At 39.6% G+C, this 16,171-nt stretch overlaps 1 protein-coding gene across 2 annotated transcripts; it reads left to right on the forward strand.

The window, feature by feature from the left end:
• The first annotated feature begins 3,337 nt into the window (after window positions 1–3,337).
• Window positions 3,338–7,600, forward strand: LOC118110148 (olfactomedin). 2 transcript variants are annotated; one of them, XM_035157783.2, is made up of 5 exons: window positions 3,338–3,479; window positions 3,655–3,813; window positions 4,613–4,825; window positions 4,922–5,054; window positions 6,525–7,600. In XM_035157783.2, the coding sequence occupies exons 1-5, from the start codon at window positions 3,444–3,446 to the stop codon at window positions 7,370–7,372; spliced, it is 1,389 nt and encodes a 462-aa protein (XP_035013674.1). In that variant the 5' UTR covers window positions 3,338–3,443; the 3' UTR covers window positions 7,373–7,600. The 2 variants fall into 2 exon arrangements, with proteins under 2 accessions (XP_035013674.1, XP_047196016.1); XM_047340060.1 differs by lacking the exon at window positions 3,655–3,813 and having other exon boundaries at window positions 3,368–3,479.
• The last annotated feature ends 8,571 nt before the right edge of the window (window positions 7,601–16,171 follow it).

The following is a 16,171-nucleotide window of genomic DNA, read 5'->3' on the forward strand; positions in this document are numbered from 1 at the left end:
TGTGTGTGTGTGTGTGTGTGTGTGTGTGTGTGTGTGTGTGTGTGTGTGTGTGTGTGTGTGTGTGTGTGTGTGTTGGAGAGCAAGATGCGTCATGCTCCCTTCAAAATGTGACCATTTCCTTCTTTTGGTGGGGATTGCAAAAACAGGGAATTTTCTTTTACTCAATAAAGGGAAATAGTGTCGATATAAAAAAACCTTTAGGAAGTAACATGTAAACACCAAAATCAGTGCTGTTGGTATTATTCAGATTCTTTACACTCTTATTATGTAAAAACACTCCATTCAGCAAACCTCTTGCATTCAATTTACAGTCCTGCTCACCATTATTGGCACCCCTTCATTTTTTGCATAACCTGTACAATATCTTCAGAAATAAATGGAAATGTACCAAATTTATATCATCAGGATCTTTTAATTGGAGGTCCAAAGTAATTTAACAAAGAAAATTGTTTTTTCAACTTGCATATTGTAATTTCAAAGAAGAAACAGAAAAAACATCATGTGCAGCAATAACGGCACCCCTCTTTAATATTTGGTTGCACACCCTTTGGCAGTGATGACAGCCTCCAAACGTTTCTTGTAGCCATCTATAAGCTTCTTGCACTTCTCAGCTGGTATTTTCTCCCACTCTTCCTTTGCAATTTGTTCAAGCTCTTGAACGTTTGCAGGGTTCTTTTCCCCAATAGCAGATTTCAGCTCACCCCAAAGATTTTCAATCGGATTGAGATCAGGACTCATTGCTGGCCATTTTAAAACAGTCCATTTTTTCCTTTTCAACCATTCCTGCGTGCTTTTGGATGTGTGCTTTGGGTCTTTGTCTTGCTGGAGGACCCATGATCTTCGACTCAAACCAAGTTTTCTTACACTGGGTAGGACATTTCGCTCTAAAATCTCTTGATAATTCTCTGATTTCATGATTCCTGTGATACGGTCAAGGCCTCCAGTACCAGATGCAGCAAAGCAGCCCCACAGCATTATGGATCCTCCACCATGCTTAACTGTTGGTAGGGTGTTCTTTTCCTTGTAGGCTTCATTGCGCCGTCTGTAAACAAACTGTTGGTGTGCATTGCCAAAAAGCTTTATTTTTGTTTCATCTGTCCACAGAACATTTTCCCAGAAGGACTGCGGTTTGTCCAGGTACTCTTTGGCAAAGATCAGTCGTTCCTTTTTATGTCTTTTCCTCAGCAATGGTGTCTTCCTTGGCCTTCGCCCATAAAGCCCTGTTTGGTTTAGTGTGCGGCGTATGGTACTTGTTGAAACCATGACCCCAGACTGTTCCAGGTTGGCCTTCAGGTCTGTTTGACGTGGTGTTTTTTCCACCATTCGCACCAATCTTCGAAGACTTCTCTCATCAATTTTTCTCTTCCCCCCACGTCCAGGGAGGTTCTTGACAGTTCCATGCTTGGCAAACTTCTTAATAACATTACGCACTGTTGAAACAGAGATACCAAGGTCTTTGGAGATGGCCTTATACCCTTTGGAGGTCTTGTGTATGCTAATAATAGCCCTTCTGATGTCCTCAGACAGCTCCTTTGTCTTCACCATTGTGACAAAGGAACAGGGAATAACAGGTGGCTTTTTAAAACACGGAAGTCATCATTCATTGGCTAATTAATGTCACATGGGCACAGACAATTTATCACAGGCGATTCTCATTTGTGATTTACCACAGGTGAGTCATAATGTGTTTCCATACTGATTTACAGCAAAGGGTGCCAATATCAGTGACACAGCAAGCTTTAAGTTTTTCTATCCCCCATTGTTTATTGTTTTAAATTGTTGTTTATCATTTACTCTTTTGTATCAAACACGAATTCTATATAGAAAAAAGTTGTTTCACTTGATTCATTTTTTTCAGGAGATATTCCACATTATGTACTTAAACTTCTTGGGTGCCAATAATGGTGAGCAGGACTGTATTTGCTTGAGTACAGAAATATATTAACAGCACAATGTAGTCAAAGCTGTATATCAGGAGATCAAATGACAATATGCAATGTGAAGGGTATTGATCATAGTGACTAACCCAAAGGGATTTATCACCTAACTTTACTTTTCCTTGCAGCTTTATGGCATGTTTTATTATCTCTAAGGGTTTTGTTTTATTGCCAGCAACTTAACAGTTGTGGGTCACCTTCAGCATACTCATCACACCGCTGCTTTAAGTGATAAAGATTCCACAAGTTTACCAGCAGCAAACAGCAGACAGCTTGTGAACATACCAGAGATATTCTGTTGGTGGAGACCATTACACAGCTAAAAGCATGTCAGGATATCAGATTTAAATTTGCTTGTTAACTTAAAACAAGACTAAATACACAACAGTAATAAATATACATATATACTGTATATATATCAACATTAATGCAATTGCCACTTTTCTTTATTTAAAATTATATAAGTTCTACATATTAGCATCATTATGCTTCTAAACATGAGTTACCGTGTGCAGTATAACTGAAATGTGCAATTACCCAATTCACCAAGAGATTTAGCTCTTTTAACTGTTTCTTTGTTTTATATTAATCGTTTTTTCAGTGTAGAGAACAGAAATTGAAAGAAAAATGTCTTTCTATATACAGTTTATGTCATATTGACATTACCTTTACAACCATTTAGGAAATATTTGTATCTATAATTCTCAAATATCCCTTAAAGTAAAGATGAGAGAATGATTGAAAAAGAATAAAAGCAACAACTGTTACAAATGTATTTCTTATGTTTTGGACTTTGTCCTCATCTTTGCTTGGTTTGTGTAATGTTTAATAATCGAACCTCGTTTGGCTAAACGGAGAGTTTGGAGGGGGATCTCTGAGAGACAGCACAGACAAACATATAAGTCATTCTTACATTGTGTATTTTTTTTTCTGTTAGTGACTACCATTCAAAGTATCTGACCCAACCTTGTACTGCATGCAAAATCTCAGTAGTTATAGTAGTTGTCAGTTAAATGTAGTGGAGTAAAATGTATTACTTGTGATGGTGGAGTTTAGAATAAAGTAACCAGGGAAAATCAAGATAGTGATCATAATATCTGTAACTGTAAAATGAATTGTGCAGTGATATTTGAGATATATTTCAGTATTCTGCTGATATATTAAAACATGTAACTGTATTATAATGTTTTAGAAGTGTTTCTTACATGTCCTTACCAAGATCAGGTCTTTCAAAGCATTTTAAAGAGTAAACAACACTAGGAGGATATTGCAAAGGGGATGGAGGTTATAACCATTTTATGAAGGGTGGGGAAATATGCTGTTGGTGAAGGGGAAACTCCATAACTTCAACTTTTTGGAGTTTCACATCCACGTTTGAAATTTCAAGGCTGCATCAGCAAAAGATGTGTTGTTGATATTAATGTATGAGGAAGAGGAGGGCTGGTCTTTCCAGTGCTAAGAGCTTCTGTCATTGTTCGTCCACGATTCTTTTCTCCAGCTCTAAAGATGCTGCTGCTGCTCCTCCTGCTGCTGTCATTTACTGTGAGTGTGTCTTACTTCTACAAGCTAGCCATAAAAGAAAATACTTTTCTTCTTTTTTGGTTCTTTGTTTTGTTGCAGTCTCTTTTCTGCGGTTCGTCAACTGTAAATGTTGTAACATCTGGTATTACATATTATATGAATTATAATTTCATGTTAAATGCATATGTGAGTGCAGGATGACAGTCAGACTGAGCGTGTGTCGGGTTGGAAGAAGAATGGCTCGTGTGCGTGCGAGGTAAACTCCAACATTTGGTCATTCCCTGCTGTGAAGTACGAGGCTGTGCTGCAGCAGGTTCTTTCCTGTGACGATTCTTTAGACAACCTGCAGGAACAGGTAAGATCAATAACAGTGGTAATTATGATAACTATCAGACCCCTCAATTTACCTGTTTAGCACAGCCATTCCCAAACTTAAGAATGCCGCGGCCCAATTTGAAAACTAAAAATTTGTGCAGCCCACCCACACCTTTAATCAAAACTATATGATCCACACACAGGACTAGAATCAACTATTACCATACATATTGTAAGCTATTTTATTTAGTGGCTTTATTATGGAAGGTTGGTGTGTAGTTCCTGTTATAAGCAGGGTGTTGGTTGGGACTTGTTTTGAAGGGGTTCTAACAGAAGTGGGTTCTGTCGCGGAGAGAAGTTTTGGAAGAGTGAAGGAAAATAAACGGGTGTGTTGTCCCGATTCAATAATCATCTCTCGTGTCCTTTTTCGGCTGATGCCATCTTGCTTGACCCAGCTCACAACAAAGTTCTCCCTCACCTATGATTCCCCCGCTAATGATGCGTTCAAGTGTTAATGTGGCGGTCAGCAAAAACAATGACACCTGCTATATAGGTCAGATAAAATAAGAACAACGTGGAATTTATATCTCATGTCTTTGTTTCATTACCTGTGATGATTCCTTTTTTTTTTTTTAAATCAATCATACATTTTTGTGGTAATCAACGCTTACTTACAAATCTGAAACTTTTTTATCTATTTATTTTCTGATGACCTCTCATGGCCCACCTGCAGTGGCTTCACGGCCCACCAGGGGGCCGCGGCCCACACTTTGGGAATGGCTGGTTTAGCATGTCTGGTGAAAGAGTAAAATGTCAGTTTCCCTCGTGTTTCCTTGCAGGTGGGATTATCCCGTCAGCGTCTCCCTCAGATCCAGGCTCTGTTTGCGAATATGACAGCTCGGCTGGAGCCTTACCAGTACCTGCACTACCAGGGCCTGTACACTGACTTGTCTTTGCGCCTGCTGGGACAGGAGCTCAGCCAGCTGGAGACAGACATCAGTGCCATCCACAACCAGTTAAACAACGACCAAACACAGAAACTCTCTAAAGAGGTACTGCAAACATCATTATAGTACAGCAAAGAAAAAGGCTACCATATTACTGCATTAAGCAGCATGAAGATATATAATGTGTGTGTATGTGTGTAGGTGGGTAAATTGCGCAGAGATATAGACAGGATGACAATGTCAGACACCATTAACGTGAAGACTGTCAAAGACAAATTGCGCCACCTGAAGAACAGTGCTGAGTCCTGCAAGTCAATCCCCCAAGACTTCAGAGGTAAGTGTGTGTGTGTGTGTGTGTGTGTGTGTGTGTGTGTGTGTGTGTGTGTGTGTGTGTGTGTGTGTGTGTGTGTGTGTGTGTGTGTGTGTGTGTGTGTGTGTGCCCTTCTACTTATATCTTTGTGAGGACCATTTTAAGCCTCAATCCTACAGAGTGAGGACATTTCTGGAAAGTGAGGACATTTTGACTTTTTCAATGGGCTATTTGATGTTAAGACTTGGTTTTAGGGGTCAGAATTATCTTAAGGTTAGGTTAAGTTTTCCTGAAATAAGGAGGTAAGGGTTAGGGTCCGGCATTTAGTTTTTACACTTAAGGTTATGGTAAGGGAATAGGGAATGTATTAAGTCAATGAGTGTACTCAATAAGATAGAAGTACAAACATACGTGTGTCTGTGTGTGTGTGTGTGTGTGTGTGTGTGTGTGTGTGTGTGTGTGTGTGTGTGTGTGTGTGTGTGTGTGTGTGTGTGTGTGTGTGTGAGTGTGTGTGTGAGTGTGTGTATTGTAAAGACCTTCATCTTTAGGAGTTAGTCCTAGGCAGATAATAGTTATGTCTCCAGGAAATTAATGCAAGTCAATGTAATGACCTATGTACCATGATTGCAATAAGCAATACAAACAAACAGACCAAATAAATTGACAAAAAAAGTGTAAACATGGCTCTGCTTTATCTCATATGCAGATACATGTCTCAAAGCATGAACTGTACCACAGTCACAATGTGTAACATTGTAGCTACAAAACATAGTGACAATGCAACAAACCTAAATACGAGAGAAACCTATGTTTTTTGAGAACTCCGGCATCTTCGACAATGTTTAATGAAATACAATTCAACTTGGATAAACATTTTCCCAACATATTAAATAGTAAAAAATGAATTAGGTTTGTACTGTAAGTGAGGCAGGGGCAACAATTTTCATTTAGTAATCTTTATCTAACATTTACTCAGCTTTCTTACATGTACAGACAAGGGAATAGTTACCAGTTACTAGTTAACTGTACTTTTAGTTGATTTGATTTGATTTGTCTCTACTGTGTCGTGAGACTGCGCCAGAATCCAGAAAAAAAAGACCTTCCACATTCTCTGTGTGATTAAGAAAATAATTTCATTTATATGTTTATTTAAATTACAACTACAACTTAAAATATCAGTTTAAAAGTATTTATATCAGAGATAAAGCAGTAAAGCACAGTTCTCTTAATGTGAAACCCAGAAATATATAACATAATCATTGATATTAGGTCAAGTTTATCAACACAGAGGTGTCAACAGAATTTGTATTTTTTAATTCCAAGTTTTATCATAAATTATAAATGCCATGCATATACAAACCGTGTATGATATTTTGTAAATAATAATTTCTGAAACCAATCATATACCCTTAGGCATCAAGACAGAGAGACATTTATTCTGTCTGCACTGTACTGTACCTGACCGTGAGACTCCTCTCTACTCTCTATTTCCAGGCCAGGGAAGGTACTGCCTTAAAGGTCTGATCACCAACATCAGTAAACCTGTCACGACTAAGATCAGCCCCAATGGAAAGAGCTACGTCTCTGGTTCATGGGGCAAACAGGCGCAGATGGACAGTGGTGAGCAGAAGACCAGCTATTGGGTTCAGTCTCTGATCAGCAGTCACATCTGGGGAAACACTCTGCGCGTATACCAAACCTTTGACGACTTCATGGCCTCTGTCAACCACAATATCTTTACCTTTGCTCCATCATACAGCCATGCAAATGCTATTGAGGGTCCCAGTGCTGTCCTATATGGTGAAGCACTGTACTATCACTGTTACCGCTCTGTAGATGTTTGCCGCTACGACCTCAAAACAAACGACGTCAAACGTGTTACACTTCCAGGCAACGGAGTGGGTTTCAACAACAAGTTCCCGTATTGTTACTATGACTGCCAGGCCAATAGCGATGTAGATATAGAGGCAGATGAGACAGGACTATGGGCCATCTATGCCACCGTTGGTAACCATGGTAATCTAGTGGTGAGCCGGCTAGTTTGGGACAGTGAAGGTGAAACACTCAATGTCACACAGACATGGGAAACGAGGCTTTTCAAGAAGGCAGTGAGTAATGCTTTTATGGTGTGCGGTGTGCTGTATGCCACCCGTTATGTGGACAACAACTATGAAGAGGTTTTCTACGCCTTCAACCCCGCAACAGGCAGAGAGGACAACACACTTTCACTGTCATTGGAAAAGGTGGATAAAGGAGTATCCAGTCTGAGCTACAACCCCACCAACAGGCAGATCTACATGTACAATAACGGATATCTACTGGCCTACCAGGCCCACTTCTGATCTGATGCACTTGTACTCGCTATTTCTCATGTTAGCCATGTTCATATAACACAGGAAAGGAGCAAAGCTGGAAACATATCATTAGAGACTATTCAAACGGTGTCATGGGTAAGCCAATGTCAGCAATTGTTTAAAAGATAAAAGCATTTCATATACAGCATGTAACTTTGTGTCTTTTCATGTAGTAATTATGGTGTAAATAAATACAAAATACAGCAATTTATTTCATCAAGACTTAAGCAGTGGTTATTTCCATTTGCCTCTTTATTCTTGCCATATATTAAAGGTGTGTTAGGGGAGGTGGTAATATCGTTCTGAACTAAATTCAAAATGAAATACAAAGCATATGGAATAATTGACAACACCATTACACAAATTGAGGGAAATTATACCCCGTTATAATACAGCCAAGTGATGAAAATAGCATATAGCAATTCATAATTAATAAACATCTACTATGTTCCAGATTATACAACCTAGTCACTTATCCATGCACAATATACTAACACACACTGCATGAAAAGAAGAATTTGTGTCAGTTAGTGCCCCTTTAAATTTCTGTGGAATTTCAGGTTAACGACTGTTCACAGGAATCTACAGGCAGCACAGAAAACTACCAGGAACTGCCGGAAATTGACGTGGGGTTCCGGTTTTGGGCAGTTTTACAAGCCTGAGAAGCTTGGCAGTTGACCCCCCTGCTCCTAGGTCTATGGGGGGGGCTTTCACATGTAAATGACAAAACTCTGATCTTTACAAATGCAAATCAGGATGGTTTCACTCAGTGGTGCAGAGGTTACACCTTTTTTCGAAAAGGTACTAACTCCCTTTTAAGAAAATCTCTCCGATAAACACATCAGGCTTAGTATAATTATAGAATCATAAGTTGTAGCTTGAATAGATTTGCCTTATATAAGTAAGTATGCTATAATGAGTGTAATCAGTGATACAATTTTCAGGGTACATCTAATGATACATCTAATAGAAGTCTTTCTGCACTGTGCTTCACATAAAGCATATCAGCTGTGTCATCGCGTGACAAAGTCCCAAACATTTGTCCTCCCAAACTACTGGGAAAAACTCAGCACCATATTCACATGTCCATGGCGTACTAAGCTGTTGACTCTGCTGAAATTGCCTCATAATTTGGACTTCAATTGTCCTATTGTTGTTATTAAACTTTCCCAGTATTCCATTAAAACACTCAACACTTTTATCCAAAGCGACTTACAATAAGTGCATTCAACTATGAGGGTACAAAGCCAGAACAGCAAGAATCATGTAAGTACATAACCTTAATACCAGAAAGAATAAACTGGTCCTCAGTCACATACTCATCCCATATAAATGTAAAGTACCATTTAAAAACTGTTATAATCGCTGCCTCAAAAGTGAAAAGGTCATATGTGAAGTTTTACTCTGAAAACATCACACTCAGCTCGTGAATACGTCCATTCCTGAAGATGCCACGTCAGTCGTTAACGTCATCATGTTAGAGGGCTCGTCCAATCACAGCCTCGTGAATGACAGAGTTTTCGGTGTAAAAAACTTGCTGAAGTCGACCAGACACTGTTTCCCTGGAGGAGAGGATGACTGCGTTGGAAAGCAAAGCCGCGGGCCCAGTGTGGAGGAGTCGAAGTGGAGAAGGCGGGCGGACAATCCCAAAATTACGGTTAGAGCTAAGCTAAAGAGAGAAGCCATTGCTAACTGCTAAGCTAACTAAGTAACTCTTAGATCTGAATAGCGAGTTAACAGCTGTGGGATTAGCGAGAAAGTTGCTAAAAGAAGAAGAGAGCATCAAGTGCTTGAGCAGAACTAGTGCATGTTTAAATATGTACGAACTGCTTAAATTTAAGAGTTTGTTCTCGTTAAGTTTTTTCATAAACGTGACTTTTTGTCCAGTTGTATTTTATAGGAAACTGTCCGTCGTCTGCACACCTCTGAGGCAAATGGCCGGCGCCACGAAGCGGAGCAAGGGTAAGATTAAAGAAGAGACGCGCTGTGCTGTATAAAATACATTCTCTAGGTTTACTTTATCTGATCCATTTCATCATTGTGTTTTCACAGCCTGAGCCCCGCGTCACGGGCGAACGCGGAATTCGCATCCTGTAAACGGGCACTAACTGACAGGAATTAGGCGAGTTTGCAGGCGTTTGCAGGGGCGAAAATTCGGCTTCGCGTGCAGTGATATATTTTGTGGTTTTAGCTAACTACAGACCCATATCCAACCTCCTTGCGGACAATTTATGAAATGATTTGCATAGGAATGGTTTGTTTGAAAACTATCAGTCAGAATTTAGAATCCATCATTGCACAGAGACAGCACTATTAAAAGTGATTAATGTCCTTTGCATGGCCTCAGACAACGGACTTGTCTCAGTATTTGTTCTTCTGAATCTTTTGACACCATAAATCACAGGATCAGCCCCGCGCCGCGCAGCGTCATTCCCATTCTGTTCACACCGGATCCGCATTTCTCCGCGCCGGTCAGCCCGTGATTCTCCGCTTGTTGTTGTATGTAACCCGTTCAATGTCGGTGTCGGGGGTAAATGACGTATTCTCCAAGCAAGCCTTTAGCCCCCCCTCTCTCTCTTTTTATCTATATGACTGCTTGTGTGGCTGTAGTGGATGGGCAGAGGGGGACATTTAATTATGTGATTGGGAAAATTGGGAAAATTAAAACTCCAGGACAACAGAAGGGAATACAAGTATGGGATGCATATTTGATCATTTATATCATATCAAATATGTATTTATATCGTTTAAAATCATTTTCAGTCTGTGTCCTGGCGCGATACGCTGCACGCCGAAACCATCGGTGAAGGGCGCTGCGCGTGCGCGCGCATCGCATGTGAACCGCACAAAGGTTTAACAGAGGGGGAGGCGCCTGGCTTTCCTTGGCGCTGCGCGCGGCCCTTCAGCGCCCGGTGTAAACCCGGCGTCAGTGTACCATAATCTGGATGCCAGATTGGCAGGCTGCAGAAAACATACCAATGAACATCGGCCAATGTTATCGGTGAAAGTCAAGTTTATTACCGATACGCCGATGGCAGTAAACGAGGCGAATATCGGCCGCTCCGATATACGGCCGATACATCGGTGCACCACTACTTTTAAGTGATGTGCTGAGCTATCGTTGCGCTACTTTGCACAGTGTTGATCTATTGTCGATCTTTGAGGCTTATGCAACAATTAGTATCAGCAATAGCCTTGGCAATTATTCTAACATGGAAGCTAGCCTTAGCCAACTGTTTTTATTTTATTTATATTGAATAATAATCTCAACCAGCTCTAAGAAATACCAGCCGAAACACAGTTTAATGCCCAGGTAGCAGAGTGATGTCCCAGAATGCTGTGTTCTAACATGGGCCCAGTCAGACATTATCCTAAATGTTTACCAGGGGGCTGAAGAGAAACTATGGAGAAAGTCTGGAGCCTTTCACTCAAATATTTGGTGATCTCACATACAGCCCCCGGAGAATGTCAAAAGTCAGAGTTCAGGGCATATTTGAAAGCAGCTTTTGTTAATGAGAAACTATTTTTGGAACAACCTGGAATTTAGTCTTGTAGATTAATAAAGTGAGACCTGGAAACATGGCAGCATTACTTCTGATAGGTCCAACAGGTCAGGGGTTAGCCAGTGAAACAGATTTCAAATGATTTTTGAGTTTGCCAGACTTATTTGGAAGAGAAAGCCAGACATTCAAGTTGGACAGCACACACAGTTCACTGGTTGAACAAAAGCCACATCCTTGTTGGAGGCATCTTGACATCTTACCACATGTTCACAAACAGAGTCACAGTCATTCCCACTTTTTAGTACTATTATGCACTACTTTTAAGAGGAAGAAACTGTTTGCACACAGAGTATTTACTTGCCACATGCTATTCATCCTGTGTGTCGTACAATTCATCCTGTGTGTACAGAATGTTCATACTTCTTAATTTTATTTATTTATTTAATTTAATATTTTAACTTTTAAATTCTTTATATTTATTCTATTCTCCTTTTATATTTCTTTATTCTCGTGTCTGCCTCATTCTGGCCTGACTGTTGCTGTAACAAGTGAATTTCCCCGATGTGTGGATATATACAGTTCTAACTAATCTAATCTACACAGTTGCAAAAGTCATCCCAAGGTTCTAACAACTTTATTGTTTTTATTCTATTTTTTTTTAATAAAGCCAAAACACCCACAATCCTGTCCTGTGGGAGAGCGAGTGAGTACCTCCTGATTCCTTCATTGAAACTCAAGGTTTTTAAACTTTAAATTAGTTCCACAATGACCGCACACTGGAGTGTACGTATAGTAAATGACGTAGAGAAACAGTTTGTAGCAGTACTGCTAGTACACAGTAGGAGGCAGTGGATGCTCGGGCTGACTTCAGGAGGACAGATGCTGCTGTGGCCTGGTTTCCAGTTTCTGGATGGCTGCCTCTCAGACACACCCAAAGCGCTGTTCACATAATGACAGACCTGCTGCCCTGCAGATTTATAGACGCCAAACAGCAGTCGGCTGGCCCAGGACAGAACTTAATGGCCTACTCTTTACTGTATGTGGTTAGACTGATTTCATGTTTCTGTACAGGGAAACAGGCTGGGGAGGATCTACATGTTCTGTAATGACATACTGGGATATAGTAAGATTTTGATTGCCTTCAGTCATAATTTAATCTTCAATTCTTCTCTTTCATCATAGCTATTTTTCCCTTCTGTAGGAAAGACCAGTTACAGATCATTTACTCTAAAATTGTCATACAGAAACAAGTCAGAAAGTATGATAATAGATGAAGAAATGCAATAGATCTACTATTAGAGCTCATAACCTCTCCAAAGGAGGTTGTGTTTTCACCCGTCTTTTTGTTTGTGGGTTGGTTTGTATATTTGTTTGTTTGTAAACGAGATATCACAAATACAGCAGAACAGATTTCAACAAAACTTGGTGGAAAGACTTGGTATATGGTTCAGGAATAAAACCAATTCAACTTAGGTGCGGATCCAGATCAGATCATCCACCCATTTTTTTCCACTTTCTATAACATTGCAAGATTTCAATATATTCACAATTTTACCAGAGAATAATTCATGGATCTTGATGAAAAAATGATGAGTGCCATTCTAGTTCTGCAATTGTTTTACTTTAGGTGTCACAAACACAGCAGGTAAACATAAGATAACCATGAAGTGATGAGAGAGCCCTTAGTAACTACTCAGTGTAATGTATGACTTTAGTTGAGGTCAACAAAAAGAATAAGCAATATTAAGTATTTAAGCAATATTACTCAGAAATTACTCAACTAAAGTCATACATTACACTGAGTAGTTACAAAGGGCCCTCTCATCACTTCATGGTTATCTTATCTTTATCTATTTAAACTTTGGTGCTTATCTGGAGGAATTTTCTTCTTCACTATCTTCAGGATTTTGAGTGTTTTTCAACATTTTCCTTGATTTCTCAGGGAGTAAAACAGACATGTGTAGGGGGACTCGTGTTTATGAGTGTGTGCAATTTGTTACAGATCCAAATAAAAATCCAGATGTGATTAATTTAAATGTGGTTTCATAAGCGCCTGTTGGGGCTTGGTGGAGGTATGCACTCTTCGAAGTGCCATTCTAGTATTTATTGGTGTTTGATAGCTTAGTATACTAATAAGAGATTCTGTTAATTGCAATCCATTACTTCTGGTGGATCTGTAGTTTCATATATTTTTTTCCTTCATATAATAGTAATTTAATATCTGTGACATCAGAGCGCCTGAGAGAACCAGGACATTCCCCACAAATGAGGTGGAGAGAGTGGTGTCTATAGGAAGTGAGCCTAAAGACCAATGCAGTGGTTTAAAAAGCATTGCTCCCCATCACATTTATCTTTTAAAATGCATTATCACTGTGTGTTGTAGCTGCGGCTGTAGTGACCACTTAAAGCACTGCCTCAAAGTTATTGCCAGGAAGTCCATACTCTGAAGTCTCCAGGGCCAAATCATACTATGATGACAGCCTGACCGCTTTACCTTTAATCTTCATCACTCCATCATCACCCATAATATGTAATGGTCACACTAAAGAGTCCATCTGATAAACACAGCCATTATCACTTGCTGCTGGTAACAAGAAAAAAATATTACCAGCAATGACTGACATCAGCTGACCAATCATCATAAGCCTATCTTCCTTAAAGGGATAGGTCACCGAAAAATGAAAGTTCACTCTATAACATTCAATCTACTCACCACTACGACGATGGAGGGGTGGGTGAAGTATTTGAGTCCACAAAACACTTCTCAGGGGTAAACAGTGTTGCAGCCAAGGCGACTTCTATTTCAGACATAATAACAGAAAAAACACAACATGCCTCCTGCTTGTGTGGTGTCCAAGTGTCCGTAGGCCCAGACATTCACATTCGACTCAAAACGAGGTCATTTACACCAAGTTTTAAGCCTAAGAGTCCAACACCGGAAGTGTCGAAGCAAGCGGACATAGCAACACCCTTTGGCGACAGTGTGTGCACTTTTCTGGTGTGTCCGTGAGAAGGTGAACATGCTCCAAGGAGGATATCAGAGGATGACATCACACGAGCAGTATGGAGGCATGTTGTTTTTTCTGTTGTTTTATTACGTCTGAAGAAGAGGTCACAATGGACTTCAATTGTATTTGATTCTGCTGCAATGCTGTTTCCCCCTGAGACCATTGGCATAGTGGTGAGTAGATAATGAGTGAATTTTTGTTTTTCTATGAACTATCCCTCTAAAGCTGCACCAGGCTGATTTCATGGAAAAATAAGCCTGGTTTATCCGCTTAAATCCATAGGAGCATGTACTGTTCAAACATGGAGATATAATAGACGGATAGTATACACAGTAGAAATGATGATATATTTCTAATGAAATGACGTTGGCTGGTTGGTCAAGCACACTTAAGGGTAAATTCTTAAAAAGATTATAATAAATCAATTCTAATTTACTATACAGAGAGTCTAACAAATCTAAGGAAACACTGGCCAGTATTTTCACAAAAGCCCTCAGACACATTGTAAATGGAGAAAGTGTTGTGTTTCAGAAATTATTGCAAATTGATGAGACATTTTCAATTCTTAAAGGGTTCCTACACGTTTGTTTCCTCTGCAAACATTTGTTAGTTTGCCTGTCTGTAAGCAGGATTACTCAAAAACTACTGAACTGAGCGTCCATCTATTTATTTGGAATTATTGTGTTTATCCTCTGGGGACCATGTATGTGCAGTAGGTGTAATATTACTCATATTTTGATCTCAGACTTCCCCATCTGCATGCCAAAGTGTCCTTGAGCAACATACTGAACCCCAAATTGCCCCTCATAGAAAAGTGCTTCCTATAGATTTACTGTATGTATGTGTGTGTGAATGGGTGAATGGCAATAAACTGTAAAGCGCTTTGAGTGGTCATCAAGATTAGAAAAGCTCTGTATACATACAGCTCATTTACCATAGCTAATCATTTGTTGGATGTAATAATGAACATTTCAGGTTCATTAATGTACAATTGTGCTTTAGTCAACATAATGGTGTACAGTCCTGTACATATGTGTCACATTGATCATCAAAATCCATACATCAAACACACTGTAAAATTATAACACATGAGTTATGTTTGAATATGTTCTTCTACTGATTTTTCGGTCCAGTTTTGTTGGAGTGTAAAACAAAAGTACTTCCTGCTAGCTGCTGGAAGAATATAAAATGTATAGCAACATTATGGGGCTTTAATGTCTAGAGTCAGCAGGTGAACCAACTGTATGTTACAGTACCTAGATGATGTCTCAGCATTAATTCACCCAAGAACACTCCTCCATAACCCATCCTCCAACATCAGCATTAGTGTCATGGCTCTGCTTATATTCTGTAATCTGCACACACTGTCTGCATGACTCAATACATGATGGTTAAAGTAAACACAAAATTTCCTGTTACATATTTGTTTATTTGTTTATTTAGTCAACATAGTCATCAACCAAAACTCTATAGTCCCCAATACTGCAGTTTATTTACACAGAATTTGACTGTGGCCATGTTTTATAATGATATATACAGCCACGAGATCTGTAGGGGGTTAATAGGATTATAGAAGTGCTACGCTAGATTAACATGAATGACTGCCAGATGCTTATATATATAGTCTTTTGTGTGGGTGTGTGTGTACTTAATGATTAGTGCTGTCAGTTACATGTTTTTCCACATTCTGTATTTTACTACCTGTGCACATGAGGGCATAGTCTTTCATGCACATGTAGGCCACCAATAGGAATTTTTGACCATCCTCCCACATTACTGTATATGCCACTATATATAGTATGTTCTAGCCATTCATGGATGTGCTGTTAGAACGGGTGATGCAAGTAGAGGAAGATATATGGGGATGCTGTGGGAGACATCTTCAGACTTTGGGGTGACAATTCCTCATGTTACTCTGTTAGCGTTTGTATATTGTTCCACCTTCTGGTCTCCTTGATGCATCAAGTCTACATTAAAATCTTCTGCATAAAACCTCAGCTGCTGCCTGAGTTCTCCTTTCACCAACTTCCAGAAAACTTTCATAACACATTCAATACAGTATCTTGCACCTCAGTTTTGGAAGAAGCATTTCCAAGGACGTCCTTTAGTGTCCTTTGAAATTCTGTTAAAGGGGACATTGTATGCCCATTTTACCACAAGTTGATATGGTTCCTTGGGGTCTTAATGAAATGTCTGTAACATACTTTGGTCAAAATACCACAAGGATCATTTAAAACAGCACCCTTTTTACCCTGTCTAAAACAGCCCTCCACAGA

The sequence above is a fragment of the Hippoglossus stenolepis genome, chromosome 5 (assembly GCF_022539355.2).
Source record: "Hippoglossus stenolepis isolate QCI-W04-F060 chromosome 5, HSTE1.2, whole genome shotgun sequence".
In the NCBI taxonomy this organism is placed as follows: domain Eukaryota; kingdom Metazoa; phylum Chordata; class Actinopteri; order Pleuronectiformes; family Pleuronectidae; genus Hippoglossus; species Hippoglossus stenolepis.